Here is a 26761-nt window from a genome sequence, read left to right as displayed (position 1 = left end):
CTGCCCGCTCTGGTAATCGCAATTTGTAGTATCGATTTTTAGTTATTTATCGATATGTTATCGTCGGCTTCAGACTTTAGATTGAAACCAAACCAAATGCCTCCATCCATTTGCCTTTGAGACAGCGGACGGAATCGTGTTGCAGCTTCATGACGGTGTTTTACTGTTTTTCGCTTTTACATTTTAAAGATGATGAGATATAAATATCCACGCCATTCGACCAAGCTGAATCGAAAGAGAACAATTCTAAAGCAAGTAAGTGAATCGTGAGAGTTTTAAATTTTTGAAAGGTCCATTTTCTAATCTACGTCAATTTATCTTGTGAAAGCATGTCGGAAGATGTTCTGCATTTCTCCACGTGATCGCTGCCTTGTCATGAACTATGAAGATGCTTCTTTGAGAGGGTCATATGCCATTTGCAAGACAAAAAAATGTGATGAAAAGTGGAAATCTGAAAAGGTAATATTGTACTTGTAAGTTAATCAGGTAGGTTAGCAATGTTGTTCTTAATGTTGGAGACAAGTGACATCATATTCCATGCTTCTAAATAAGAGCTTTTGTGGAAAGTTCTTTTAAATTAAGTAAATTTGTGGAGAGTTGTAAATTTTTATTCATGTTACGGAACAGAAATCCACTTCATTCTTTAAAACTTAATTTGGTCTTCGGTCATCTTCTAGTTTAGTGTACATTTCAAGTAAATCATTGGCTTAACTAACTACTAAGTGTTTGAATCATTCATTTTACAGTTGTAAGCCAAAGTTAAACATGACTTGCATGTATTTTTGGTTTTTCTTTGCAAATTTTATTATCAATATTTTTTTCCTTTTCCACCGGAAAATGTTATTGATGTGTTAATGTTACTTTCCTTTGTAGGATTACATGGTCAGTTTGGTGTTGCTGTTCGTTGTGCAGTGGTTTTGCTGCCCTTTTCCAGTTGAGGGATGCACTTCAATGGAGCTTGTGCAGACTTGCAGTTAAACATATCATACTTCAATGTGTTATAATGCATATGCAGTGCCTCATATAGCACTGGGCCAAATTGTTTGAGGACCTTGCCTGACGGCCGTTGATTTTGTAGATGTCTTCACTTGCTGCCTGTACTGGCTGTACGCCTCATGCCAAAGCAAAAGTAATTATGTGGATTAATTAGACAGCTGTGTAACTTTTTAAATATTATACCAAAAGATTTTTAATGATTTTGCATAATTTAAATATCTACTGTTGCAAATGTTTCGTCACCCGAGTTATGTTCTTTAATTATTATTTTTTTGTTTTAACAGCTTTCGGTGGAGATCAACTAATTCATTGCCGTGCTACTGCAATTACGGTGTTTTGTTGCAGCCAGCTGGTGAAAGGTTTGACCAATTAAAATTGAGCTGCTGCATGCTGTCTGTGGTGCCGTTGTTATTGTTGCACCAAGTTTGAATGTTGATAATGTTGATTTTTACTGGCTTGTAATATTTGCGACTATTTGTCATTTGTGTCTCCGACTATGCAGATTGAAATAAGCGAGAACTGTCAGAAGAAAAAGCTTTCTGCGCCCAAAAAATATCAACTTTGTGTCAACGTGGTTAAGTAAGCAACAGGCTTTCTTATGTAAGAATCATAATTTAAAAAAAATATTGTTAACTATAACAAATTCCAATAATCACTTTTACATTAATATTAAATAAACAATCCGTTCAGTACATATTGTAGTCGACTCCCCCTGACTTGATTGATTGGACCAGGTATATTACCCGGTCGTGGACAAGAGTAACGGGTAAAAGAGCGAAAAGTTGTGTAACAGTTATTACGAGAGCGATTAATCATAAAAAGCTGCCTTAGACTCATGACCCTCCAAAAGTATTCATCGAATCATGCGCCTTGCAAGTTCGATCAGCGCACTCCCTTCCTCCTGGTTGTCGCAGCGAGTGAGTGACCACCGGCGGCCGTTGGCTAGTGGTTAGTTAGGGAAACGGGGCCACAGAAAAGAAGGGCGCCCAGATATGCACTTGTGATTTATCTACATCTACACAAATTATCAGTCTTCAGTTCCAGACTTCCAGCAATCTCTCTTCCAAACAACTCTAACGGTGGTGAGGGATTAACCTGAAAAGAGAGAATACTTAGATATAATTTTCAAACCATTTGTAGTGACACCAAGCAATACCTCAAATCTATCAATGTCACATTGTACTAAATTAGAACTAAGTGGCAGTCACCAGAACCTCTTGAGTGGCAGCATTATTTTGGTCTGCAAAAGAGATGGCAGCAAAGAATTTGTAAATTGTTCGAGCGAGCTTTAGCTCGCGATGAGCAATTTGGATTGTTGGGGGAATGGAGTGAAGACATTGACTGTGTGCGACCTCTATATTTCAGCTGCTTCTCAGCAAACAAAAGAACAACAAAAACGGGGGATAGGTGAGAGATGGCGCTCAGGTGGGCGGACCTTTCCCTTAGACACATCAGAATTGGAAGCAAAAACAAACTGTGGATCTGGCTTAACGGAAAATGTGTAAGGTGATCCATGGTTCAAATGGCCTATTTGTTGTTGTTGTTCTGATCGCCTTTATTGGCGGGATTGGGTGAGCCACGGTCGAAATTGGATCTGCGGCTATCATTGTTGTATCTAGCAAAAAGATAGAAGGAAAGAGGAATTAGTGGGCCGTCAATAATCGGATGCTGCACCTAATTCAAGTTAAATAACATAATGATAACGGGAATGAAGTGGGCGGGATGGGTGGTTAGAAGACAGTCAATGTCTTCACTCCATTCCCCCAACAATCCAAATTGCTCATCGCGAGCTAAAGCTCGCTCGAACAATTTACAAATTGTCGGTAAATTCGTTCGACATTGACTGTGTCTTTAAAGCAAGATATAATCAGATATAATAAGATATAAGATAAGACCCCCTGATGGTCGACAGTTACCAACGCCTGAAAATTGGAGCTCGTGGGAGCCCTGCTGGACTGTGTAACATGGATGCGCCACCAAATCGGCATTTCGTCTAAAAAAGGCGTCAATACTCTTTCATACGAATAGTTGTCGGAGGGTTCCTTCCCACCGTGCTGCAGCTCTTGCTGGAACGAAAATTAACAAGGAAAAGCTAATACCTCCTTGACGCCAGACAACAGAGAGTTGTGGTTCCGTTGCTTACACCAACTGCTCCAAGCGACCTCAGCGGACTGGTATGCAGGGTGCGTATTCGATCGAATTGCTCCCAGTATGAGCTCGATAATTTCCTTCGGAAAGGTTCGTTCTTCCAGACAACTCCGGAGAACCACCGAGCGATAAAACAGATGGATTCGTTCCTGTCAATGGATGACCCTCCCCCAACGGGGAGATCAGCCTACTTGGATGGGAAGAGAAGGAGCGGAATTTCCGTTGCTAGCTCTATCAGGGACGAGAGGTCAGTGGTGTTGCTAGGGCAATCTCGGCTAGTTTCCTAGTCCTTATTCGTTTCATACTGCCCCCCTCCCTTCTTTAAAAAGGATGCATCCGACGCCCTGGACAAATCCGTCGTCGGGAAAAATGAGCGGACGGCCAGATGTAAAATCTGCCTTTGAAACCACCCAAGAAGGACTTCTACGAGCCTCTTGTAAACGTGCCGAAAGCGTAAATTGCTCTCTTGACCTGATCAGATGATCATCCGGTTTGGAATCTAAGGGGATCCGAAGAGCACGGAAGTGTGCTGGGGCACTGCTATACCCGTGCGCCAAGATTAAAATCTCATCCCAATAAAGTTCGAGGCGAAGGTCGTTCTTCCGCAGGAAGGTTACCACTCCCCTTACTAGTCTGGTGAACGCCCATCACATTGAGTTTAAAACGAAGGAGGGGGGGCACGAATTCGAAGAAAACGCCCCCATTTAAACTGAAGGAATTTCAAAAGGCCTTCAAAAATAGGAAAAAATTTGAGACCGACAAGTATGAGTCAATCAAGTTCAACTTGGTGAGCCAACCCGCTCCCAAATAATTGGACGGGATCACAAATAGAATTTAGTTGTAGATATGGGGCCACCGTTGACAAATTCCACCGATCGAAAGCCGGTCTTGACAATTTAACATAAAAACGCGCTATGCGTCCAAGAGAAAAAACCCATAAAAGGAAAGGAGACTAGATTGGACATACCGAGATCCTTTAAAATTGGAATAGCGACCGCCTGAAGATGAAGGGGGGTGGCTGAAATCGCGATTCGATTGGCGTTGATCATGACCACCTTTAGATCCGGGCGCGCGAGGGGCTCCCGCGTTTTCGAGAGCGTTCAGAGTTTTCACTTGCTCGACCAGGGCCTGGGTGAACTTCGGACCGAAGAGGTGTTCTCCACCCGTTGGCAGGACAGCTTTGTCGTCTAGCAGTCCAATATTCTGCGGGTAGATTTGGGCCAGAATGTTGCGGCGTCGCGCGTTCGTGATGTCGTGGTACACCACCGCCCAGAGCTTCAGAGCTGTTTTGACCGCCTTGGCGTCGGCTCGGGATTTCTTCTTTTTCTTGAGCCGACTTGCTAGAAACATGATGGGCTTGACTAAGTCAAGGATCTTGAAGGTTTGGTTCCTGTAGATTTTCTCGATTGGGTCGATGTTGACCTTGGCTGCCGAAGATGACTTAACTGCCTTCAGCCGGATGTAGAATGCATCATCTAGATTGGGGTTGATCAGCAGGTCGGCGTTCTTCTTTAGTTTGGGTCTAAAGGCCTCTCTAGCACTTTTCGCTCGAGTGTCATCTAAACCCGATACGACCCAGTCGGCCAAACTAGCTGACTTTTCACTTGAGAGACGAAATTTCTTTACGCCTCCTCTTCTTGATGAGTCGGAGCCTGAACTACTAGAATTTGAGCTAGAATCGCTTGACTGTTCGGGATCCGACATGATGTTTGCACAACGAGAGCGAAAAGAGATCTGATGTGTCTAAGGGAAAGGTCCGCCCACCTGAGCGCCATCTCTCACCTATCCCCCGTTTTTGTTGTTCTTTTGTTTGCTGAGAAGCAGCTGAAATATAGAGGTCGCACACAGTCAATGTCGAACGAATTTACCGACAATTGGATCTGGGGAAGGCATAAATATCTTGAAGATTTACTATGATTTGACAAGGGAAGTTAACCTGAAATATTATTAAAAACATTAAGTGACAGTAGAAACTATTTAGCTTTGGAAGACATAGCTTATATGATTGGATTGGACCATTTGATCTCTATCGTCACAAGCACCAAGGTCACACAAAAACGTCAGCTAAAATTTCTGAAAATATGAAGTCAAGAATGCAACAAGAACCATTAGCTAAATGTTATGTTATCTATTTATTAAATATGGTTCAACTTGCCTCAAAATCTAAATCTGTTTTGATTTTTTGAAGTAACTTATGATGTGTATATTGTGTAATTTAGGAGCAGACAAAGTTTCCCAAGAGGATTGGTCAGGCATTTAGCCCAGACAAAGCTGTCACATTCCTATGCTGCTCTCCAATTATCAATGGCCATCGACACCTACAGAAAAAAAGAAAGATTTATCACAGGTAAGGCACAGTGCAGAGTGACAGGAATAAAGCTAAAAGGGTACCAAGAGGTAGCAGAAGACGATATTTCGTCAACAATCTGGAATCACAAACAGATGAGATACAAAAGCGAATGTCATGCTGCCTTCTCCTCATTGTAGAAGGCTAGAAGCATTATTACCTTGGGGATTTCGTCTGTTGTGATGTGCTGTGATGCTGCGGTGGTGGATTTTTCATATTTGGATGAAGACGAGATACAAATTTGGAGGGGAGAATATTACGTGAGTATCAAAGTTATTTGCCTTTGCTTGTTAGTTCTTTCAATTAAGTGTCAACGAGCTAGAGCGGACATTTTTTTCATGTTACTGTTAAACGTTTCTTTTTTCTGGCGCTAGACGGCATAGCCTTTGATCATTTTTTACCTGTCAGAATCAGTGTAGTTACGCTTACTTTGCCCATCTCTAAAAAATTTTCTCGATTCTACTTCAAGAAAATTTTTTGTGATAACTGTCAGTTTTTGTTTCGACAACAAAGCTCACTTGTTAGATTTTTCATAATGTGTTTTTTTTCTACTTCCGGTTTTCTGTTTTCAGTCAGTAGTTCAGTAAATATTCATCCGAGGTACAAAAGAACCACATATTCGTGATCCTCGTCAAATTTTTGGTAAAGTTCATGTCTTATTTTTTACGTACGCGTACTTCCGGTTTTTAGAATTTTCCTGAACTGTTCAGGAAAATTCTCGATTTTGGCCAAAATTTGGATTTCGTTTAAATCACACCTAATCGACCCCAAATTTCACGTAGATCACGAATATTTAGTTTATTTTGACGACAGCTCAATTTTTAAGGAGCTATCGCTTACTTCCGGTATACTTCCGGAAAATTTGCATAAAACTAGCAATTGAGCTTTGTTCTCTGTAGAATTCTAAACACTCCATGCTAATTTAAGCAAAGAGAAATTGTCTTTTTGATTACTTTAATGACTATTTTGACTATCTAAGGCCAGTCTTTTAGATGGTATGGCGACCGTAGAACTCCAAAGACAGTTAAGAACTCCACCGACAATAGAACCCCACAGATAGAACCACAATAGAACCCAAATATTTTAAACCCGACAATAGAACTCCAGTGTCCGACAGTAGTACTCCACTACGCGACAAACAGTAGAACTCCATTGATTTTTATATGACTGTTTGATGCCGAAGTTAGTTGGAAGTTGGAACCCTAACTCAAGCACAGAAGATAAGTAGATAACCATTGCTGCTGCCTTACAACCACAGGCAGGAAAATTATTCTTTTCCTCAGAAAATTGTAAGTTTTATTATTTGTCTCGATTTGTCTTAAACCCCCCCCCCCCAATACTTTCTGTAAATATTTACATTTTGATGTTGAAAAAGTTAACGAGAGTCTGAAATAGCTAACTTAATCATTTGTATGTTGTGTCATAGGGAAAGCTGCTGGAGTAATCTAGTGTCCATCCCCACTTGATTAATTTCGTGCCAGCTTGTGAAAGGCGTGAGGAATTCAAATTTAGCTGCTGCGTGCTGTCTGCAAGCAAGCAATCCAATTGGCTGTCGCTAGGTGGCGCGAGTGTCTTCAGGGGACCGAATTCGGCTATTTTGTTCCTTGACGCAGCAGAAGTGGGATGCTGGTCGTGACGTTTCCCATGATGAAAATGTAAAGGTATTTTTTGTTTATTTCTTAGGGTTACTTCATGTTAAATTTTGATTTATTAATTGACAGGTGATTTCAATACCACTTTGTCAAATCATGTAACTCGGACTTGAGTGCCTGTCCATTTTGCCGAAATGTCGTGCCTCGTGTGTCTTGCTGCCTGCACCCAGTCGTACGTCTCGTCCCATGACAAAGCAAAAGTAATTATTTTTATCCAATTTCCTGCTAATGTACTTAATTAATATGACTAGAGATCAATTTGCATTTTGAAATACCTTGCCAATTCTAACTTCCTAGTTCCTATGTAAAATTTGAGATATCGGAGAGATCTGTTGAACTGCGTAGCTTTTTTTGTCTTACTCCTGGTATTCTTTTGTCATAAAGAGTCCTGTGTAATTGTGCACACACTGTCTTTCCCCGTTGGTAATTTTTTTGTTTTCTTAATTAGGTCCGCTGTTGGTTACCTTGTTGCAGCCAGGTGGTGAAAGATGTGATGGAGACTAATTGAACTGTTGTATGCAGCGTGTGGTTCCAGTGTTATCCAGAAGTAGCTGTGCTGGCGGTATCCTGAAGCAGCCTGAATTTTCCAGTGATATCCGGGTTGCTGCCTTAAAGTTAAACATTTTTCTCTCTTTGCATTTGTGTATTTTGCTCTGCCAATGCTATCCTGTGTTTGAAATCTTTTCTCATTCGTGTTTTTTTGCTCTACCAGTGTTTTCCTGTGTTGCAGTCTTGAAATGGTTTCACTGTCGTCTTTGGCGTTTTTACTTGTGCAGAAGTGCAGTATACGATTGAGGCAACCTGATCTATATGTCAGGTTTGACTCAGTCGACAACTGCTAGATCAAATTCCGGCTTTCTGCACCAACAAAATAATAACGGCACATGTTATTATCGCGGTTGGGAAAGTCACAGGCCCCCCCCTCCCTGGGGGCCATAAAAAATATATGTCGTTGTGTTTATAAAAAATAAAAAAATGAAAATGATATATAAACGTTTAATTTAATTTTCTTAACAAAAAAACACATGAGCAATGAACATCGCCAATTTTTATCGAAAAAGACTTAGTAAATAAATAATATGGTGGTTGTTTTTATAAAGCAGAAAAAAATAATAAAAATTTGGACAGGTAGTTGGTTGTTTTTCATGAAAAAGGTCGTTTTTTTATTTAAAAAAAAGTGCGAATTTATATAGTTATGTGTATAGGAAAAAGAATACAGGTTTTTGATTTCATATTTTATTGTTTGCGAAGTAGTATTTTTGATAATGGTCATATATATATGAAGAGCAACAGGTTTAATACGGTTACATAATGGAGGTAGATTTGATTGCGAATCATTAGGGAAAACTACTTCGTGGTCAAAATAATTTTTCTCCAAAGGTACATCAGATCATTTGCATGGCAATTTCCCGTCCGACCAGACGAATAACCAACGGCGGAAACTGTTTACTTAGGGAAAAGGGAGAACATGCATGCACTTTTAATTTGTCCAAATCTAATTAATGTATCAATCTTCAATTTCTGCAACCTCATCTCAGTTTCACCAATGGATCAAGTCGATGGAACGGCAGCGAACAACTCAACTAAAACGAGAACGAAAAATTTAGTTAAGTCAATAATTAAATGAAACTAGCCATCAAGCATTACCGTAACGTGACAGGTGTCAAGAGACGAGACGACACATCGACAAAAGGCAGCCGATAAAACATGCCCGACAGCCACCAGGCAACAGACTATTCTGCACAACAGCTCAACACTGCAAAAGCACCAACATTGTCAAATAACACATTGAAGAAAGATGTTGAATTGAATGTCTGCACAAGCTCCATTTCAAGATATCTCGACTGGATAATGACTGCAAAACCACTGATCAGTGCTCACACCATGAACGCTGCATCAACACCATTAGCAGCTCCAACATCAAACTATTAACCAAGGAATCCTATAAATCAAAGGAAAACTATAAACCAATTACATTTTCAAATACAAAAAAGGGCAAATTTCTGTTTTATAAAAAAAAATTACAATTCTTTACACAAGCTGATTGTGATCTTTTCACAAAAGCTCTTATTTAGAATCACAAAGATGTTGTAAAATGTCGTCCAAAACAAGAATTCAAGGTCTAACTCAATTTCTAACAAAATACACACGTAGCACCCATACTTTTTATGTAGACTAAAATTTAGGTAAATACTAACCCACTCGAGTTTTCTAACAAGTTAGTACACGTCTGCAAAAGCTCTTGCATAACTCAACTAGAAATTGAAACAATTTGCAAAACAAAACCCAATGAAGCTCAGACTTTACTACTCAGCGGTTAATTGAAAAATAAAACTCAATTACTCTTTGAAACACAGCCACAAAATTTTAATTCAGAACCAAAGTCTTGAATTAAAAAGTTAAGCAGCATAATTACTCTTTACTGTTCTGCATCACTGCATGGAACGAAACGTGCAACATGCAGCAAGAGACGACATTTTGGAAATGTACAGCAGGCCACATGCAGTTGGCAATTATGAATTAAAGGAAATGTTGCACGTAATGAACTACACAAAAATTACATTTTATAATATTAAGGAATAAAAAATGAAATTACCATGTCTATGATCACAAATGTCACGTAAGAAAGTACCCAGCAATGACCAACCTCCTCGGACAGCATCTCGGCAGCAAAAGAGTGTCTGTTCCTGGCTTCCCGCATGACTTTGACAGTTTGATGACCCTCCCCCCTACATTACCAACACACTAGGGCTGAATAGTTCAATCCCTAAACACACTGAATTTTTTGCCACCTAGTGACAGCCCTTAGCATTCACGGACGACTAGAGTCCTCTGGAGGAGGACCTCTGGGTCGGACGGAAAATAAACTATGTCTCCAGTTACGGTCACGTAGGTGAATAGCATTGCAGATTGCGGATTGCGGGATTCCATTCCATTTTCCAATCTACATTGCCATTGTAGTATCCATGATGACTGAACTCTTTTTAGATACGTGTTGTCGTGTTTAACAAAGAATTTTAATCATTTTGCATCTTTTAAAATCATCCCAAAATGATATATATTTCTAAAGTCACCAAATTAAGAAAAATTTACCATTCAATATTAACCAATCTTTTCCAGTTATTTTACAAAAATTAATGATTTATTTTCAGGCCACTCGGAATGTCCAGATCGCCCTTTTCAAGTGTAATTGCTGAGGCAATAATCAAGCTTGTAAAATCGTTTCTTTAGCAACGCCGCTTGGGTATACTCCTATAGCATTCTAACAGGCACACGATGGAAAACTTTTGTTTGTCTCGTCATTATAGCGTCATAACCGCTCAGCGAGGGTCAGAGTCATAATCACCATATTTCAAAGACTAAGGCCAAATAGCTTTTTCTTTTTTTACTTTTCGAGATCGGTATTCTGCTAGCGGCCACAGCATGCGCATCTGTTTAGTTTCCTTCTTTTTCTTTTTAACTACAGCTGTTGTTACGCATCCGACGAAAGCAGACAAGACAATGGACGAAGTTAGCCGAATTCCTTTTAGCGATTCTTTACTGAAGAATGCGGACCCGTTCGCCTTTGGGCAGCCGACGTAATCACTTTGAAGCAAATTAGCTGTAACGCTTCAGCTATACGGATAGACCATCGCGGTTTTCCATTTGAGGTTAAAATGAGACCTATGAAATTTGCAAACGCAGCTAGGAAATAGTATGAAATTTGCATCAAACTGTTTTGTAATCGTTTGACATAAACCGGTTAAGTTATTTACATGGGCGCGAGACAGAGATAAGACACATACACAGTTTGAGAAACATTTCCAAGTTAAACAATATGCAAAGCAGGACGAATAAAAAGAACAGCATGTCAGCCGGATATAAATTCCGTATCAAAAGTCTTTCTTCACCTTCTTCAACTCACGAACGGTTCCCCATTAAAAAAAAAAAAAAAATCGCGCACACAACAAAACACATTTTTACCGCTTCATAATTTTTTTTTTTTTAAGAACCTTGAGACAGGAACGGGAATTTGATGAAAAAGAGCGGGACAAATGAACCCAAGAAACACATAAACATATCAGGTCATCAGGTACAAATCCTTAAGAATATTATTATAATTACCTATACAAAAGAGCGAAGGGAACTTATTTTCAAACTAAGGTAGCCGGTTTGGAACGGAACTCTGGGGCAGGTGGGTTCGAGTGATTTTCACCGAGGCTATTGGTATCAGCTGCATGGGATCCTCCTCCGCCACGTGCGGAATTCATGGGTTGGCAGGCTAGCGGCGTGAGTGGCTGATACAGACCTTTGGTCTGCTGTTGCCGATACTTGGCGCTATACTTGTAAATATCCGAAGTTTCAAAAGGCTTCGACACTTCTCTGTAAGGCTCGAATTTGCCGGGCGCAATCAACTCCAAGTTTTTGGGAGATTCGAAAGGCACTACTGTCTCAAAATCGAAACTGTCTTCGTGTCCAGGTTCCGCTAATCGCACCGGCTGGGCTCGGACAGTGCTCGTCCCGTTGTTGCCCATCGTCGGAGTCGGTGCAGAAGTCGAGACTGGCGGCAACGAAGCTGGCGGCTTATCCGTTAAAGTCCCGTTCATCTTCGATTTGCGACCAGGAACCGGTGAGTCCAGTGAAGTTTCATACCAGTCTTTCTCCTTTTTCTTATTGGAATGGAGTGACGTCACTGATAAGTTGTTGGACATTCGCGTGTACACGGCACTGTCAATGTCAAAGACCGTCTCCATGCGGCTGGAACTACCACTGCGGTCACGGATGGAAGCCCCAAAGTCTGGATAATCCGGATACGTCTGATTGGGCAATAGAGTCAGTTCGGGTTCATTGTAACTGGAGCTTTGGTTGCTGCTGCTGCTGCTGGCTTTACGCATGCCACGGCTGCCGAAGCGAGGGCCGATCGACGAACCGTCAATCACGTCGACGGTCAAAGGCGACGGACCGTCCAACTCGTCCATACTTCTCGACCCTTCGTAAACCACTGGTTTGGAACAACTTTTGGCGTCGGCGTCCATACTGGCGTTCATCATTCGCCTCCGCCGATCCAAACTGCCGAACTTGTGATGAACCAACTGATCCAGTCGACGAGTGGCCGGCGCATTTTCATCGCCGAAATCCCATTCGAAATCGGCAGATGTGTTGGGATTGGAATCCTGGGCCGGAGAGTGTTGGGCCGACGTCATGAGGCTGCGAGGCGTGTGATCGCTGTGATCGGACGACGCTCCCGTCAACCTCCTCAGTCCAATGACTTCCAGATCGTCCATTGATGCGTGAGTAGGGAAATCGTGGCTAGCTCTCTGTCGTGCAATGTTGTACAACCCACCACCAGCGGAAGGGTCGATGCCAATCAATTGCGGGCCCACGCGGTTTCCACCCATTCCTGTGAAAAAAATTAATCTTGAGGTCAATACCGCACGGGAATAATGTTGTAGGCATTGCGGATAACTTACCGTTGTGGTGGTGAGGATCCCAGGATAAGTCTTGAATGACGTAAGGCGGAGTAGTCTGGCTAGAAGTAAGCGTTGGGTATTGTTTAGTACGGTAGGATGATCGCATCATAGGAGTGTTGGGAGTGTAGCCTCCACTTTGTTCCCTGAATCGTTAAGAGATCAAATACAAAGTTAGTGGATGGTTCGAGATAACACCGGTAACGATTAATAAATACCGGCGGATCTCGGGATGCGGATGGTGTGGATGATGATGATGGTGGTTGCTGTATCCATTGGTATACTGTTGTTGTTGTTGCTGCTGCTGTTGTTGTTGTTGATGCTGCTGCTGCTGATAAATTGCACTGTTTGTATGACGATTCTTTTGCGGGGAAGCCGGAGCACTTCGAGGCTTTTGCTCTGATCGCAAAACTGAACTAGGAACGGCGCTCGAGACGGGCACGTTAGCGGGCGATAGGGAGCGATCTCGACGCATAGGGGTGGCAGTGATTGGGTGGTGGTGGTGGTGATTGTGGTGGTTAGTTCCGTGCTGCTGTTGGGTCACAGCCGGCGAGAGATTGACGCCATGGTCGTCTAAATAGAGGTCATGTCCGTCCAAACTCGTTTCAGTCTGCTGGATGAATCCAGCTTCCTCGTCGAGCGTGGCATCCGATCCGCCATTCGGCCTGGGCTTCTTCTTGGCTTTGCTCCACGGGCTGGTGGTGGTGGTCACGGGGACTTGAGGCTGGGCTTGCGTGCTGTTGTACATCTCGGCCAGGCGCAACGAACGCAGTTTCGTTTCGATATCCTGGAGGGGGCCCAACAACATGAAGCAGAATAAGCAATCACATAAAATACAAGTTACTCTCTTCGATGTAAACCTCCCGTGGCGAGAAATGTCGTTACCTTGAGCTGCTGGAGGCTTTGTTGGTAAATCATTTTCCGTTGACGCTTCACAGCTTTCGACGGGCTACCGTCATTGGCGAGTCTCAGCGCGGCCGAAGTTATTTTGCGTTGAATCTCATATTCGAGCTCCATGGCGGCCAGCGATTCCTCCTGCGAGACATTGTGTACAATCGCCGTGAGTAAACCATTCTTTCTCAGAAATAACGAGCTTTTTTTTTTGATTGCTTTATACCTTGGAAGACTTTGCTTTGTTGAGGAGATTCTCTGGCAAGGTGAACGAGGTGCCGACCCTTCTGCGAATGGTTGGCAATGCCTCGCCAGGATTGAGAGGATATTCGGGCGGAAGTGTGCCGCTCAGCGCTCCTTCTTCCAGACATAATTTCTTGAGCTCTTCTATTTTGGCTTTGAGTTTCTCCTCCATTGCGGCTTTTCGTGATTTGAGAGCCGAAACGATTTCCAGGCGGGCCGCCCTCGCCGCCTCGCTTTCTTCCGCTTCTACACGACGAGAAAGAAAGAAAGAAAAGAGAAAAAATGTAAAGAATGCCGTCGCTGTCGTCATTGATTTCTTGGGAAAAATGTCATTGTATAAAATAGTACGTACCCGGCGTCTGTCCCATTTTACCGTTGAGGCTCAACGTACTACCAGAGTGACTGAGATTAGATTGCGAGTTTGAACTGGCCGTCGAGAGCGATAAGCTCGTGCTCGACTTGGACAGATCCAGGGCAATGTCGTTGAGATTTCGAGCCTTGAGCTGTCGCGCCTTGGAATTCCTACGGTCCAGGTAGAACTGATGCTGGCAGATGGCCATGTGCCAAATGTTCTTGGTCAGCGCCTGGGTTTGACCGAACCACACGATGACGCTAATCGTACCAGCTTGCAGTCGACGGTTCACCGATACCCTGCAGACACAACAGGACACCAAATCAAATTCAGTCGTAACCCTCTCTACTCGATTCCACACCGCGTCGTAAAACGGGCAAATAAATAACCAAGAAAATTCAACAACAACACACAAAGTTTGTGGGACCGCAAAGCCGAAAACAAAATTTCAAATTCAGAAACAAAAAATATAAATAAAAAATAAATAAAGTTTTGTGTTTTAACGGAAAAACCAAGAAGAAGAAAAAAGGTTTTTTGTTTTTATTCTTTCTTTATAGACAGCCAAAAGCCGGAGGAGGTAACTTACTGCGTCGAATCTTCTGGAAATGCCTCAGTCAGACCATCCTCTACCAGATCGGGTGATTCGGGACACGCATACAAACTGCTATGTATGGCATGCACTCTACGGAAACGGAAGGGAAAAAAGCCAGCGCACGCAGGGGGTTGAAAAACGGTAGAAAAGCCAAAAAACAAAAACAGCAAAACAACAAACAAAAAATCAAAAATCGAATGCTGCAAAAAAAAAAACTAAAAACTAAAAAATATTTAAGAAGAAAAGGGTGCGCGTGCTGTGTGTGTGCCACACTAACAAAAAGTCGTAGCCCAGCATGAACAATCGAATAACTTTGATACAAACCACACAAACAAAAAATAAATAAATGTGACCAGACAAGCTTATTATGTAAAGGAGAAAGAAAACCGGCTTTCAAGCTAAAACAAACCCAACAACAGCTAAGAGAATTAAATGACCTTCGAAATACTAGTTGAACAAATCAAATTGACGACGATGAAGCCAAACTAACCAAGGATAAATTAAAACGAACTGGAATGGAGTCTACAAACAAACAGCAAAGTTGAAACGAGTCGAGACACTCGAGGCTACAGAGTGTACAGAACCCCATTTCCAGACGAGTGGAAAGTAGCTCTCTTTCGTATTCTTCTTTCTAACTATTAAAAGGAAGGAAAACCCATCATCGTCGGCACAGAAGCAGAAGAAGGAAAAGAAAGAAAGAAAGAAAGAAGAAAAAAAATGAAATTTACCGTTTGGGGTCGTGAACTTCAATGGAGAACTTCCGGTCGCGAAAGTATAAGTTTTCCAACTGTTTCCATTGAAAGATCTAAAAATAAGGAGAGAAAATAAAATAAAAAACAAAACAAAAGAGAAACATGTAGCCAAAACATGATGACGGTAATTCAAACGCTCTCTCCTTTTTTTTCTGCCTCATCAAACTCTCTCTCTTGCATTTATTTTTTTCGAAAACGAGCCACCATCAACAACTTATCAAAGAAATCCACACGGCCCAAGGTTGGGATTTTGACGCACGATTCCGCCATTAGATGGATAGGGTGTGCAGTATTGTTGTTGTTGGGGCAAGAAAAATGCACGAGAGAGAGAGTTAAAAGAGTCGAGGAATCGAAAGGTTTCATCAATAACAGTCGACAAAAGATGATGATGATGATGGATGCGATCGTTTACCCTGCGGGGATGTCTCCGATCCGAGTAGTCGTACTGGGCGATGCCTTTGTAACTGATTCCCAAATACCAGGGCGTGTTTCGCTTGTCTGTTACGCTGTAGTAGTGGACGCCGTAGTTGGGAAGCGACTCGACTTTCGACAGGTAACTGTAAAAAGAAAAAAAGAAAAGATGCGCGTCAGACTCGGCCGGGACTCGGGGCTGTTGCGTAAGTCGTAAATCGTGACAGTTTCAACTCACTTGACGATGACTTGACCGCGGCTGTGGCCCACCAAAGTCCTGTAGTTCTCGATGACCCGATCCTCACTGGAGTTGGACAAGAAAAGGAAACAAAGAAACGAAACGGCTCGTGTTAATCGTTGCCTAAAAGGCCGTTTAAAATAAAGAAAAAGTAGACGCTCACCATTCAGAGAGAGATTGGTGTTCCTTCAGGGCGCTGGCGGGCAGAATGGGCGATTTCTTCAAATGATTTCTCGCCGTTAAATCGCTGCGCGCAACCAAAAGAAAAAAGAAGAAGATGTAAATGAGTCCCGGTTCGAGATAAACGAAAAGCCTCAACACGCCACCGAATAAGGAGCTACTTCTTTCGGACAAGATCCCGAAAAAATCGACACACAACTCATAACAGGATGTTGGAAACTGAAACACCAGGTGCACGTCAACTTTATAATCGAAAAGAAAAAGGCGAAACAAATGCGAAAGAAAATCGTTGCACAACGCCTGTAATCAGACGAGAAGTGACGTCTTCCCAGTCGCACGCCCATTGGCCAATGATCCGTCTGATATCAAACAACGTCGTAAAAACAACAACGGAATTTTGAGGGGGGTGGGAGGTAGGAATAATCCAGAAGGTTTCCCAGGGTGACATTTATAAACAAAATAAAACTTACTCGGCGTAATCTCCGTGAGCTGCTTGAAGGGCCCAGGCAGCTAATGTGCAGACGGATTCGCTCCCGACTTCAAACTGATCCTGAATGTTTCCAAAAATAAGAAAAAAAACGGTTAGGTTAAGGAATTAAACGCGCAAGCAACAAACCATCGACAAAATCAAAACAACAACAAACAAACACACACATATCGGTGGGCGTGTGTGTGTGGGGAGTTACCACCTAGAAAATAATTGCTCTCAGCAGGTGGTAGGCTCTTATTTCTATCCTACAAAAGGAGCGCGCTTCCTACGAGAGCTCTCTCTCTCTCTTACTGGGCGAGCAGGTGGATTCTATTGTTGTTTCAAGTCTAATCCGCGGCGGACCGAAAAGATTTCGGGGCTCGATACATTTTATTTTGTCACCTGACTTCCAAAGGAGGTCATTTCCCTGATTTCCCATGTAGGAACATCTTCATTTCGGAGACGAAGAAGAACAAAAAGAAAAGAAAAAAACTCGGGGAGGTTTGACTTTTGAAGTAAGGGGGCGAGATATCCATCTTCTCCCGTGTGTGGCGATCCCAGGGATGCGCACATATGGTGTTGCTAGGCAACAACAGGTATGCAGCAGAGAGCTGGCGCCGTCTTCTTCTTCTTCCTCCCCCTTTTTTGGAAACACCTCCTCTCCCTAAGGCCAAAAAAGTCTGAACAAATTATACTCTAGAATCTCTTTTCTCTGGCTGCTATCTCAGCGAGGGACATAACGGTGCCGGGGCCAACTATTCCAGGTTCCCTTTTTTCTCTCTTTTTTTTATTTATTCTGTCCAGGGTATCTCTCACTGTGTGTGTGTGTCTCTCTCTTTCTTCCAAAGATAAAAAAAAAAGAACCCCACCATAGTAAATAATAAAAAAAAAAATACGAAGGACACAGCAAAGGTATGCAACCAATGTAAGAGAGAGAGAGAGTGAGGGGGGGGTTGAGTATTTCTTTTGCTGGCAGACACGACCAAACTTTGACAATTGTCAAGAAGAAGAAGACAAACTAAACCGGAAACTTAAACGCCGCTTTTGCCTTCTTCTTCTTCTTCGTGGTGGGCATAAGACGAAGACCCAGACAATGACGGCCGTCAGGGTCTCCACCAGACCCTGAAGATTCTTTCCGAGTTGCGCTTCCAGTACGACTGAGTCAAAATAATAAACATGAAACTCGAGGCGGGATATCCATCAACAAACACAAAGCCAAAAAGGGAAAAAATAAAATCTTTTCAAAGAACCTTTTTTTGATATCAAGTTGATGAGTTTCAAAACTTTGGAAAAAAAATGTATCCAATTGTACAAATGTAGGGGAAATAAATGGCACTGCAGATTGACGAAAATAACACTCTGGTCCAAAGTTGGGAAAAACACTTTTGATAAGCCGGAAAAAGTTTCGGGTATTTTTTCAAAGAAGTTTGTCCACTGAGCAATCCAGAAATTCGAGAGTTTTCGTAGACACAAACACACAACACACGAGAAGAAACACACTGGCAGTAGTGACGATGGTTTCGTAGCGTCTGACTCGTGATTCAGCCACAAGCAACAACTTGAGACTCTCTTTCTTAAAGGGAAATTCTCCTCTCTCTCTCTCTTTTTCTTTCTTTCTTTCTTAGGGTGGGCGGAGTCTCGGAGGACCCAAGGAGATCAAGGTGGCAAGGGGCCTGGGCCTCGACAGGGCACACAACTTGTTTTGTGAGTGTGTGTGTGTGTGCGTGTGCGTATGTATATACATATATATGTGGGGGGATAGAAGAAACCCCCTCCGGATAAGAATCCATCCACCCCAACAAAAGAAAAACACTGACCAACTGGATTCCAGCAGCCACCATCTTCTTCTTTTCTTTACCTCATAGGCTGGCCCTGGCCCTGGCTCCTCCACAGGTCCCCCCAGTCATTATATACGTATATTTCGACAAGTAGAAGAATCTTTTTCTGGCTTTCAGAAATGGTTGTTCATGCCTTTGTTTCTTTCTTTCTCTCTCTCCTTTATGATGATTACTCACGAGAGTTGCGCGCATTCCAGACGAATTGCAGCGCTCCCGGGTGCCCTCATTTCTCTCGCTCTAATTAATCCAGTAAATCTGACATACCCCAGCTGGTAATAATAAACCCCTACCTTCTTCTTCCATCACAGTCTTTTTTACTTGTTCTTTTGTTTTTTGTGTGTGCGCAACAGTTTTCAAGAGCAACCTGACGAAGGGTGTGGATGAAATGATGATGGATAATCACTTCATAATCAACTACGAGTCATGAATTTCTTTCATCATTGAAGGCAACAGAACCGAAATCGAATTTGTTTCGTCGGGGATTTTTTTGTTTCTTTTCTCAGAGGGGTTAAAAAATTAAAATTCGGGGGAATTATTTTAATGTCCAGAAACATTTTTAAGGTTTCAGGCGTGATTCCGATAGATAGAAATGGCCGCCACGGTCCAGAGTTTTTTGGTAGGGGCCCCCCTCTTGAAGCTGTCAGAAAGTAAAATTATCTTCCGACTACATCCTCTGACCCCCCCCACTAGTCCTCCCCCTTTCTTTTTCTTCTTCTTCAAGAGCTCAGCTAACTGTACAAATCGATGAGTTTTCTAAAAAAAAAAAGTAAAAAGGGAAAAGTATTTTAGATTTGGTTGTGTGTGTCGGCTCTTTTTACGAAAGAGAGAAAAAAGGGGCCCGGTCGAAAAAGGAGAGAGAGGCTTACACACGAGCGCGTTCGAGTGACTAATCGACAGTTTCTACTGTATTATGCATGAGCGAGGGCCGGTGAATGAAGAGAAGACGAAAGGGGGGAGAGAAATCAGAAAAAGAGTTCCGGCATTCGGGAAGAATAATAATCATTTCATGAATCCACAGGCTGCGAAAATGCGTACGAGACATTCCAATGGCCATCGATCAAGCGAGTAGTTCCCAAAAGAGAGCGATGAGAATCAATGATCGGTCACGCTCGGCTCTCTCTCAAACTTGTGTTTGAGGTTTCCCAGTGAGTCACGAACCAACACCCATTATAATTGTAAAATAAAAATTAAATAAAGTAAAGAAAGGGGGAGAGAAAGAAGGAGGTTGGCTCTGCCTACCATTTCCGAAATCAACAATCGGAAAAAAAGGGAAATCACAACCGCTCAAAGAAAAAAAGAATTAAATCCTTTTTTTTTTCTTTCTCTCCTACTCATTGGGGGTAAATAGAGAACTTGCGGTGGCGACGCCGTCTAGGTGTAACCCGAAACTTTTTCTTCTTCGTCTCACCAGAAAAACGCGCATCACATTACGCACATTGCGCCACCGAGCCCTTTTCTCAGCTTCTTTTTCATATATACATCTCCCATTTTTGGGCCGTTTCACATTTCACTTTTTTTCGTGTGGATAACTTTGTGTTTAGTTGGCTGGCTGGCGCGCTCTCTCTCTCTCTCTCACTCGGTGGGGTGGTGTAATGATGAAAGGCGCGACTCTTTAACTGCACAAAAAAAATAAAAAAAGATCCTACATAAGACACGCAGACACAAAGTCGTCGTCACGACGACGAGTGAAAAGGGGCTAAAGAAAATGGGAATGCCAAGGATAGAAAGGTGGACGGAGTTGATTTAGCCCATTAATCAGAGCGGCAGCATGATCTCGTTCGGAGAGCTCAAAGAATTCAAATAGAAAGAGAAAAAAAATAACAAAACTATAGAGGGGGAAAAAAATAGAGAATGAATATCTAAATAAATTCTGACGAGAAAAAAGTGACTCGGAGCAGCTCCTGCGGCAGGAGCCCCCAAGTCGGTTTTCTTTCTTTCGTTTTTCTTATTCATTTTCCTGCCATCGAAAAAGAAAAAAACAACCTTATCCGCCCTTTTCGCCTGTGAACGAGGACATAACAATCACAGTCCGACGTATAGCCCTAGACTCCCAACGAGTAAAAATTCCTCCTCCTCCTCTTTCTTCTTCACCAACTAAAGAAAAACGAATGAAAGAAAAGTAGAAAAACTACTCGAAGAAAAAAAAAGTCTTTTAATGACAGGTTAGCCGTAGGCTATCCGCCTCCGACTCTGTACGTCGTCCGTCCGCCCGTTCCAAAGTCATCTTTCGTCGGGTTTTTACCTTGAACACCATCGAGCGCAGCTGGAGGTAGAAATGTTCCACCGTATGGCTATCCCTCAAGAGGCTGATGCTCTCCACGTAGAACCTGTGGATGCACAACACAAAGAGAAAATAAAAATAAAAAAGAAAATCAAAAATAACAGAGTTAGTGGCGCCATCTGTGAAGCGGCACGAGAAACGTCAAACGAATCAACTCAATTCACGAAGATCAAAAGTTCAACGGTCCCGCAACCATATCCAGTTAATAATCTATACCCAACCCACTATTGTTTACACTCACACACAATGCACACACTGATTGGCGGATAACACAAACACACAGAAGAGAGGATAACAACAAAAAAAAAGTAAAAAGAAAGAAAACAATCAGCCATTTTCAGACGATTATAATTGAGCAGCCGGTTATTTGCGTGTGGTTGTGTGTGTGTGTGTGTGTGTGTAAGCGAGAAAGAGATAAAAAAAACTGTTGAAAATCGCTGACGTATGTGGCATAAAAAATTGGGCGTACGTACTTGATGAGGAAGTAGAGAACGAGGGCGCATTTATTGCCGTGATTATTGTTGGGCTGTAACTGCTGCAGGTGATGGTGGACGGACAACGGAAGCGCATTTTTCTTCGGGAACTCGTGGTCCAGCACCCTCCGGTCGTATTGAAGCCAGCTGTAGTGTCCACTAGACCGTCAAAGCGATTCAAAAGAAAAAGGAAATAAAAAAAAAAACAGACACAGAAATGATTTATTCATATGAAAACTAACTGACCAGTGCACAGGAAAGGAGGGAACGAGAACAATGGATCGGAAATAAACAAAAGCCGCACACACAATTCGTGTCGATCCAAATAGACTGTCATGAAGAGCTTCCGATTGACCCACATACTATAACTTTTCAACGGGATTGAACGTATGGCCGCCGCAATCGTCCAAACGTGTACGTGTGGGGACTCGTCCACAATCATAATTCTTCTATTCCATTTTGTGTTTATTTATTCGTTGTTCCCCAATTCTAGAAAATCATTTTTATTTTCCCTCCTCCCCACTGACGTTGTGCTCATTTGCCCAAGTGGAACGAAGGAAAAGACTGGCCCCTTGACAACGGAAAAGCATTTTCTTCCTTCTTGGTAAACTTGCCGACCTGTAATTTAGCCGGAAAATGTCTGATTCACGGTTTTTTCTTTCTTTCTTCCCTTTTTTTAATTTTTCATTTTCAAGACGACTCGTACCGTATATAAAAACACGTCAATTTCCCCCTCGTCACCGTTTTTAATATCTACGTCACTACGGACCGAGTTTCGAAATTTGATGACACGTTGCTGACTAATCCTACGGTTGGTCTTGTTTAATGGAAGGGTGGCGAAAGAAGGGGGTCTCTGCCCACTTAAACCGTGAGCGATACTTTTAACCTCGTCGACAAAATTTTGGAGGCACCTGCACTGCCCTTTTTATCTTGTTGTTTTTTCGGTCTTGTGCTCGCGCGTGGAGAGGAAAATAAAAATTTAATAAAAGAGTTTTTCTATTCCCTAGAAAATTGACCAAAAAGGTTTCTCCTCTCTATCTCTCTCGACGGACCTTTTTGATATTTACGAAGCCTCACGCCTGCATCGCAAAGAGGCTTAACGACGTCGTCGTCGTTGCCCATACAACGGAAAGTGCTGGGCTTCATCGAAGACTGGGAACGTATAAGATTTCCGGCCATCGCGGGGCGGAGCCGAGAGAGAAGATTCCATCTTATTTTGTGGCATTCCGCGAATGACGCATTTTGTTGACAGGAAATCAGAGAATGGAATTAGAATGCAAGTAGTTTGATGCGTTACGTTTCATCGAAGTAAGCCAGTCCGAAGAATTCCTTTTCTTTGAGGGCCACTTGAGACGTGACCAAGTCGAGTAAATCCGACGAGAGCAAGTTGGGCTGAACCAGCAGTTCCAGGCGACGCTCGTCGGGCAGCACGATCAACACTCGTTTTCCTTCGCTCATCTGTGGAATGAAATCATCAAAAAAAGAAGCCAATTAAAAAAGAATCATGTCCACAGTTCAGTGCGAAAAAATATGAAAAAAAAAACAACAGTTTGTCTCGGTCGATTGGATTAAGCGAGTCACGACGGTTTATCAAATAACATTGACACGTTAGAGCACGAACACATCCGAATTTTAAAAAACCGAGCGTATCAGGTTCCAACTCGACGTCGACAACACAAAACCAGTTGAAAAACATTTTTAACAGATGACTGACGGGTCGAAAATGGGCGTGATTGACATTCACGACGCGCAGTCAAACTAACAAAATAATACCTTCAATTTTTTGGCTATTTCTTTATAGAGACGATCCGAACCCATGGCCGGACAACTCCACTCGCTATGGACGGGTCGTCATGACAACAACAAAATACACAGAGGCGGGAAGAGTCACTCACTCACCGACACACACAATCACACACACACACGATCGGAAAGAAAAAACAACAAAAAAGGGAATAAACAGGCACGTGCGACTGTTCGTCACAACTCCCGGACTGACAATGATACATTTAGCGCCGCTCGGTGTGTGGCCCCCACAGAGGCGTCTATTACCAGTACACACATACACACACACATGCATACATACTAGACGCAAGAACCTCCCGCCAATGAGACAAGCGTCGCAGTGCTTACCCTCGGGATGGATATTCCCCCTTTTTCTTTTTATTTATTCGTCTGACCGGGATAACGGTTATTTTCACACACATGCTGAAATTAAAAAAAAAAGGCAAAGAAGAGAAGAAAAAAAAGCTATGCTTATATGTGAACCCACACATGCCACTCACGCATAATCACGATGGTGTGTGTGTGTATACTATGTACTGTATATATATCCGAGTTACATGAATGCGGTGGTGTGCGGGTATGACCGGGGCTGTGCGGCGCCATTGCACGAAATGAACATGAACAAGTGAACACACACAACCAACCAACGGTGGAACAAATGCCAGCAATTGCCGCAATGCGTGTAGGGCTATATTTACGATTATTATTATTTATTCTCGATTCCTTGCATGATTTGGTTTTTTTTTTCTTTTTCTTTTGGGCTTTCGGTCGAGAAATTGCATCACGATCACATAATTCAAAACACCCACTGGGTCCGAAAGACGATGGGCAACCATCCAAAAATTCCTGGTGCCGATGACTGTTGGCGATTCCTTTTCATCTTAATTTCCGTTTGTTGTTGTTGTTGTTTTTTTCTCTCCCCTATTCAATTATAATTTCAAATGTGGATAATATTCCCATCCCCCGAGATAAAGAAAAAGAGAGATCGACAGGTCCATTCGACGGGGCGGCTGTTCACACTGGTGCAACGAAAATATCAACAAAGCGGCACATCCGCTAGAGACTGGAGGTCATTTCTCACGCCGGGTCGCGGTGTTTTCTTTTAGTTTAAAAAAATTTGAGTAGTAAATGTTTGAAAGAAGAAGGAAGAAGAAGAAGAAAAAAAAAGCTTGAGCAGAAACAGGTCGAGAGCAGCGCAAAATAACAATGGGGCGATATAACGAACGGCTTGTTTTGTTTTTCCACCATTTATCCCGCCATATTTTGCTCGGCTCTCTCTCACGACCAGCTAGGCGCTTCCCGTCCTGATTAGAATCCATCACAGGGCGTCGTACAACAACAACAACAACAACAACGGCATAAAGCGAAAGATAACTTCTCTACGGGGGGACACACAAACAACCCATAAGGCACAACAACACATTTAACTGCATTTTCTTTTGCTTTGAAGAGAGAGAAATGACCGTCCATCCATCACAGTGAAGCCGAAATGCTGGCCCAAAAGAAGAGGGAACAGAATTCAATTGCCATCTTATTAGAAACAATCAATCAAGCGAGACGTCCCTACCACAACAATCTATAGAGCACCGAGTCGTATCTTCAAACATATCAAAAGATGCTCCGACGGCCTAGGCACGGCTTGTTATTATCATGTCTTTCGGTGTTCACGATTCACTCGTTTCGAAAACTGAAGGAATTAATAATCATTAAGGAAGGCATTAAAAAAAAAAGCCAGATGCATAATTCAACTGAGCAGCAGCAGCAGCAGGGGGTGGCGGTGCTTGGTTACCCTAACGACCGGGGAAATACACAAATAGTTAAGTAACAATTGGAATGTTTTTTTTTTTCTTTTCTTGTTCTCTCAAGAACTGTGTAGATATAATTGAAAGGTAATCGTGAGCTCTTTCTAACACAAAAGTCATATTACACGTACACAGTCAGAAAAGTTGGATGACCGCCAGAACTACCGACTATATGCGGAGGCATGGGAATGGTTCTTTGCTCGTTCCACTGCGAGTTTCTTGTGGTTTTCTGGGTTGGGCGACTATGCGAATAGAGATAGAAACGGCCGAGGGAATTGTGTTGCTGTTGTGTTGTACAACACCACCACCACCAAACCATCTGAGAAAGTGGTTTCCTTTTTTGTCTAGCAAATCAGATATTCTTATAGGAAACTTTTTGGAACACATTGAACTTTGCCCGACATGGGATATTTGTCTTGAAAAGCGTAACGATACCGAAACCAACCAGCCCTGCCTTTTTTCCTACTAGGAAAACTTGGGGAGAGAAAGAGAGACTAGGAATGAATGACGTCGGTCACTTCCTCTCGGGCTGGCCTTCAATACGTTTTATTATAACATCCAACAGTCTCGACCACCGCAAACAATTCAGTCACGCCTCCTCATCGAGTGGAATGCAAAAGTTCATTACTACCTCGCTGCTGATCGGCTTGACGGTCTTCGCCCCTTTCGTCTCTACAGAGAAACCCCGGAAAAAGAAGGCTTTTTAATGGAATTCGGAAATCCATTTAAGAAAACCGGAAGAATCGTAGGGTTTGGGCATGTGCAACGCACAGTTGTGTATGGGGTGGCTGGTCTTCGTCACGACTTTTGTTGTGATTAGCAAAATAAGGAAAATAAGAAAAAAGCTACGACCCTGGGGTTAGCACACATGTTTTTAGGAGTCTGGATGGATGTATAGGGACGAGGAAGGGGGAGGAAATAACAAATGGGCGCCGGCGCAGTTGGCGTCTAGAGCATCGCGCAGCCGCGACCTCTACTGGGCGCCAAAAATGAGTCAGCTTCAAAATGTTGCACTTTAGTCAGACTTTAGTCACTGGTTCTTTTTTTTTTTTCTTTGTCTGGCCGGAGAGCCCACATTTTAACTGGGACTGTCATCTTGTTGAATTCTGATTGCCAATGATATGATAATGTTTCACCTTCATGAAAACGTAGGTAGTGATGGATGAAAGAGAGTGAGACAGCGACAAGTACTGTCAACTTGTTGCATTGCCCACAGCCAAGGTTATGGTAATCTCAAACCCTGAGGAACGTGGGTTGTGATAGATGAATAAAGAATGAGACAACTATACCTTGAGTCATGGGTAGCTTGCATCAACGATGAGGTGAAACACAGTAGTTCATGGTAATAGCCAAGTATCGATTTCAAGCACTGAGAGCAAGTTGGGAGAGAGACTGTCCACTATCGTTTCCGATCACGGAATAACTGCCATCCACTAAGATTCTTGCCGACGTACACAGCAGACACACACACACACACAACACAACAACCTGGTATACTGGCCACTCTCACGAGACTGAAAACTCTCTCCTTTTTTCCCTCGCTCTTCCTGCCCGCTGGTCCACTGGTTTTGAAATCAAGTTAAAAGAGATATAAAAACTCGACTGGGAAAAAAACAGAAAACCTTTTTTCTAAAGAATGGGTATTAAGAACGGGCAGAACACACCACCAGCAAACGTCAATATTTTACTTCTTGTCGCCATTTTCAAAAAAAAAAAAACGGTCGCTCGCTGGGAAAACCGCAATAAGCCATCTGTCGGGCTCTTCTGGAGAGAACCGCGCCGAGAATGAAATGGGGGAGGGATTTAACGTCCCCGCCATCACCCCCCTAAGGGAATAAGGAAAAATAATATATACCTGATTGAA

At 42.6% G+C, this 26761-nt stretch overlaps 2 protein-coding genes and 2 long non-coding RNA genes across 9 annotated transcripts; 2 read left to right on the top strand and 2 right to left on the bottom strand.

Moving 5' to 3' along the window:
- Window positions 1-91: 91 nt before the first annotated feature.
- LOC124191345 lies at window positions 92-1690 on the top strand. Its single transcript, XR_006873383.1, has 4 exons — window positions 92-255; window positions 329-459; window positions 874-1129; window positions 1281-1690. It is a non-coding gene; the product is annotated as an uncharacterized LOC124191345 (long non-coding RNA).
- Window positions 1691-2333: 643 nt separating this feature from the next.
- On the bottom strand, window positions 2334-5013 carry LOC124191343. The gene is made up of 2 exons (XM_046584523.1): window positions 4112-5013; window positions 2334-2611 (listed from the first exon to the last, which is right to left on the bottom strand). Exons 1-2 carry the CDS (start codon window positions 4846-4848, stop codon window positions 2524-2526), a joined length of 825 nt encoding a protein of 274 aa, XP_046440479.1. The 5' UTR covers window positions 4849-5013; the 3' UTR covers window positions 2334-2523.
- Window positions 5014-6765: 1752 nt separating this feature from the next.
- LOC124191344 lies at window positions 6766-7827 on the top strand. Of its 2 annotated transcripts, none has more exons than XR_006873382.1 (4): window positions 6766-6780; window positions 6918-7146; window positions 7213-7343; window positions 7592-7827. It is a non-coding gene; the product is annotated as an uncharacterized LOC124191344 (long non-coding RNA). The 2 variants fall into 2 exon arrangements; XR_006873381.1 differs by having other exon boundaries at window positions 6918-7152.
- Window positions 7828-10845: 3018 nt separating this feature from the next.
- Window positions 10846-26650, bottom strand: LOC124191519. Of its 5 annotated transcripts, none has more exons than XM_046584797.1 (16): window positions 26187-26650; window positions 22608-22768; window positions 21311-21469; window positions 20799-20883; window positions 16720-16799; window positions 16233-16316; window positions 16070-16135; window positions 15833-15977; window positions 15397-15473; window positions 14663-14758; window positions 14077-14375; window positions 13708-13970; window positions 13476-13625; window positions 12809-13377; window positions 12594-12736; window positions 10846-12523 (listed from the first exon to the last, which is right to left on the bottom strand). In XM_046584797.1, the coding sequence occupies exons 2-16, from the start codon at window positions 22766-22768 to the stop codon at window positions 11277-11279; spliced, it is 3624 nt and encodes a 1207-aa protein (XP_046440753.1). In that variant the 5' UTR covers window positions 26187-26650; the 3' UTR covers window positions 10846-11276. The 5 variants fall into 5 exon arrangements, with proteins under 5 accessions (XP_046440753.1, XP_046440752.1, XP_046440755.1 ...); XM_046584796.1 differs by lacking the exon at window positions 26187-26650 and adding an exon at window positions 23084-23307; XM_046584799.1 differs by lacking the exon at window positions 14663-14758 and having other exon boundaries at window positions 26187-26615.
- Window positions 26651-26761: the final 111 nt, after the last annotated feature.

The sequence above is a fragment of the Daphnia pulex genome, chromosome 3 (genome assembly GCF_021134715.1).
Source record: "Daphnia pulex isolate KAP4 chromosome 3, ASM2113471v1".
Taxonomy (NCBI): domain Eukaryota; kingdom Metazoa; phylum Arthropoda; class Branchiopoda; order Diplostraca; family Daphniidae; genus Daphnia; species Daphnia pulex.
This window is presented reverse-complemented; position numbering and strand designations above follow the sequence as displayed.

Excerpts from the sequence above, each read along its gene's own strand:
- LOC124191343 (XM_046584523.1), bottom strand. The coding sequence starts at position 4,848 with ATGTCGGATCCCGAACAGTCAAGCGATTCTAGCTCAAATTCTAGTAGT. Across the intron at positions 2,612-4,111 it reads TCCAATTTTAAAGGATCTCG|ATACAACAATGATAGCCGCA; the intron begins GTATGTCCAATC and ends TCTTTTTGCTAG.
- LOC124191519 (XM_046584796.1), bottom strand. The coding sequence starts at position 23,128 with ATGGGTTCGGATCGTCTCTATAAAGAAATAGCCAAAAAATTGAAG. Across the intron at positions 22,769-23,083 it reads AAATAGCCAAAAAATTGAAG|ATGAGCGAAGGAAAACGAGT; the intron begins GTATTATTTTGT and ends TTCATTCCACAG. Across the intron at positions 13,626-13,707 it reads ACAAAGCAAAGTCTTCCAAG|GAGGAATCGCTGGCCGCCAT; the intron begins GTATAAAGCAAT and ends AATGTCTCGCAG.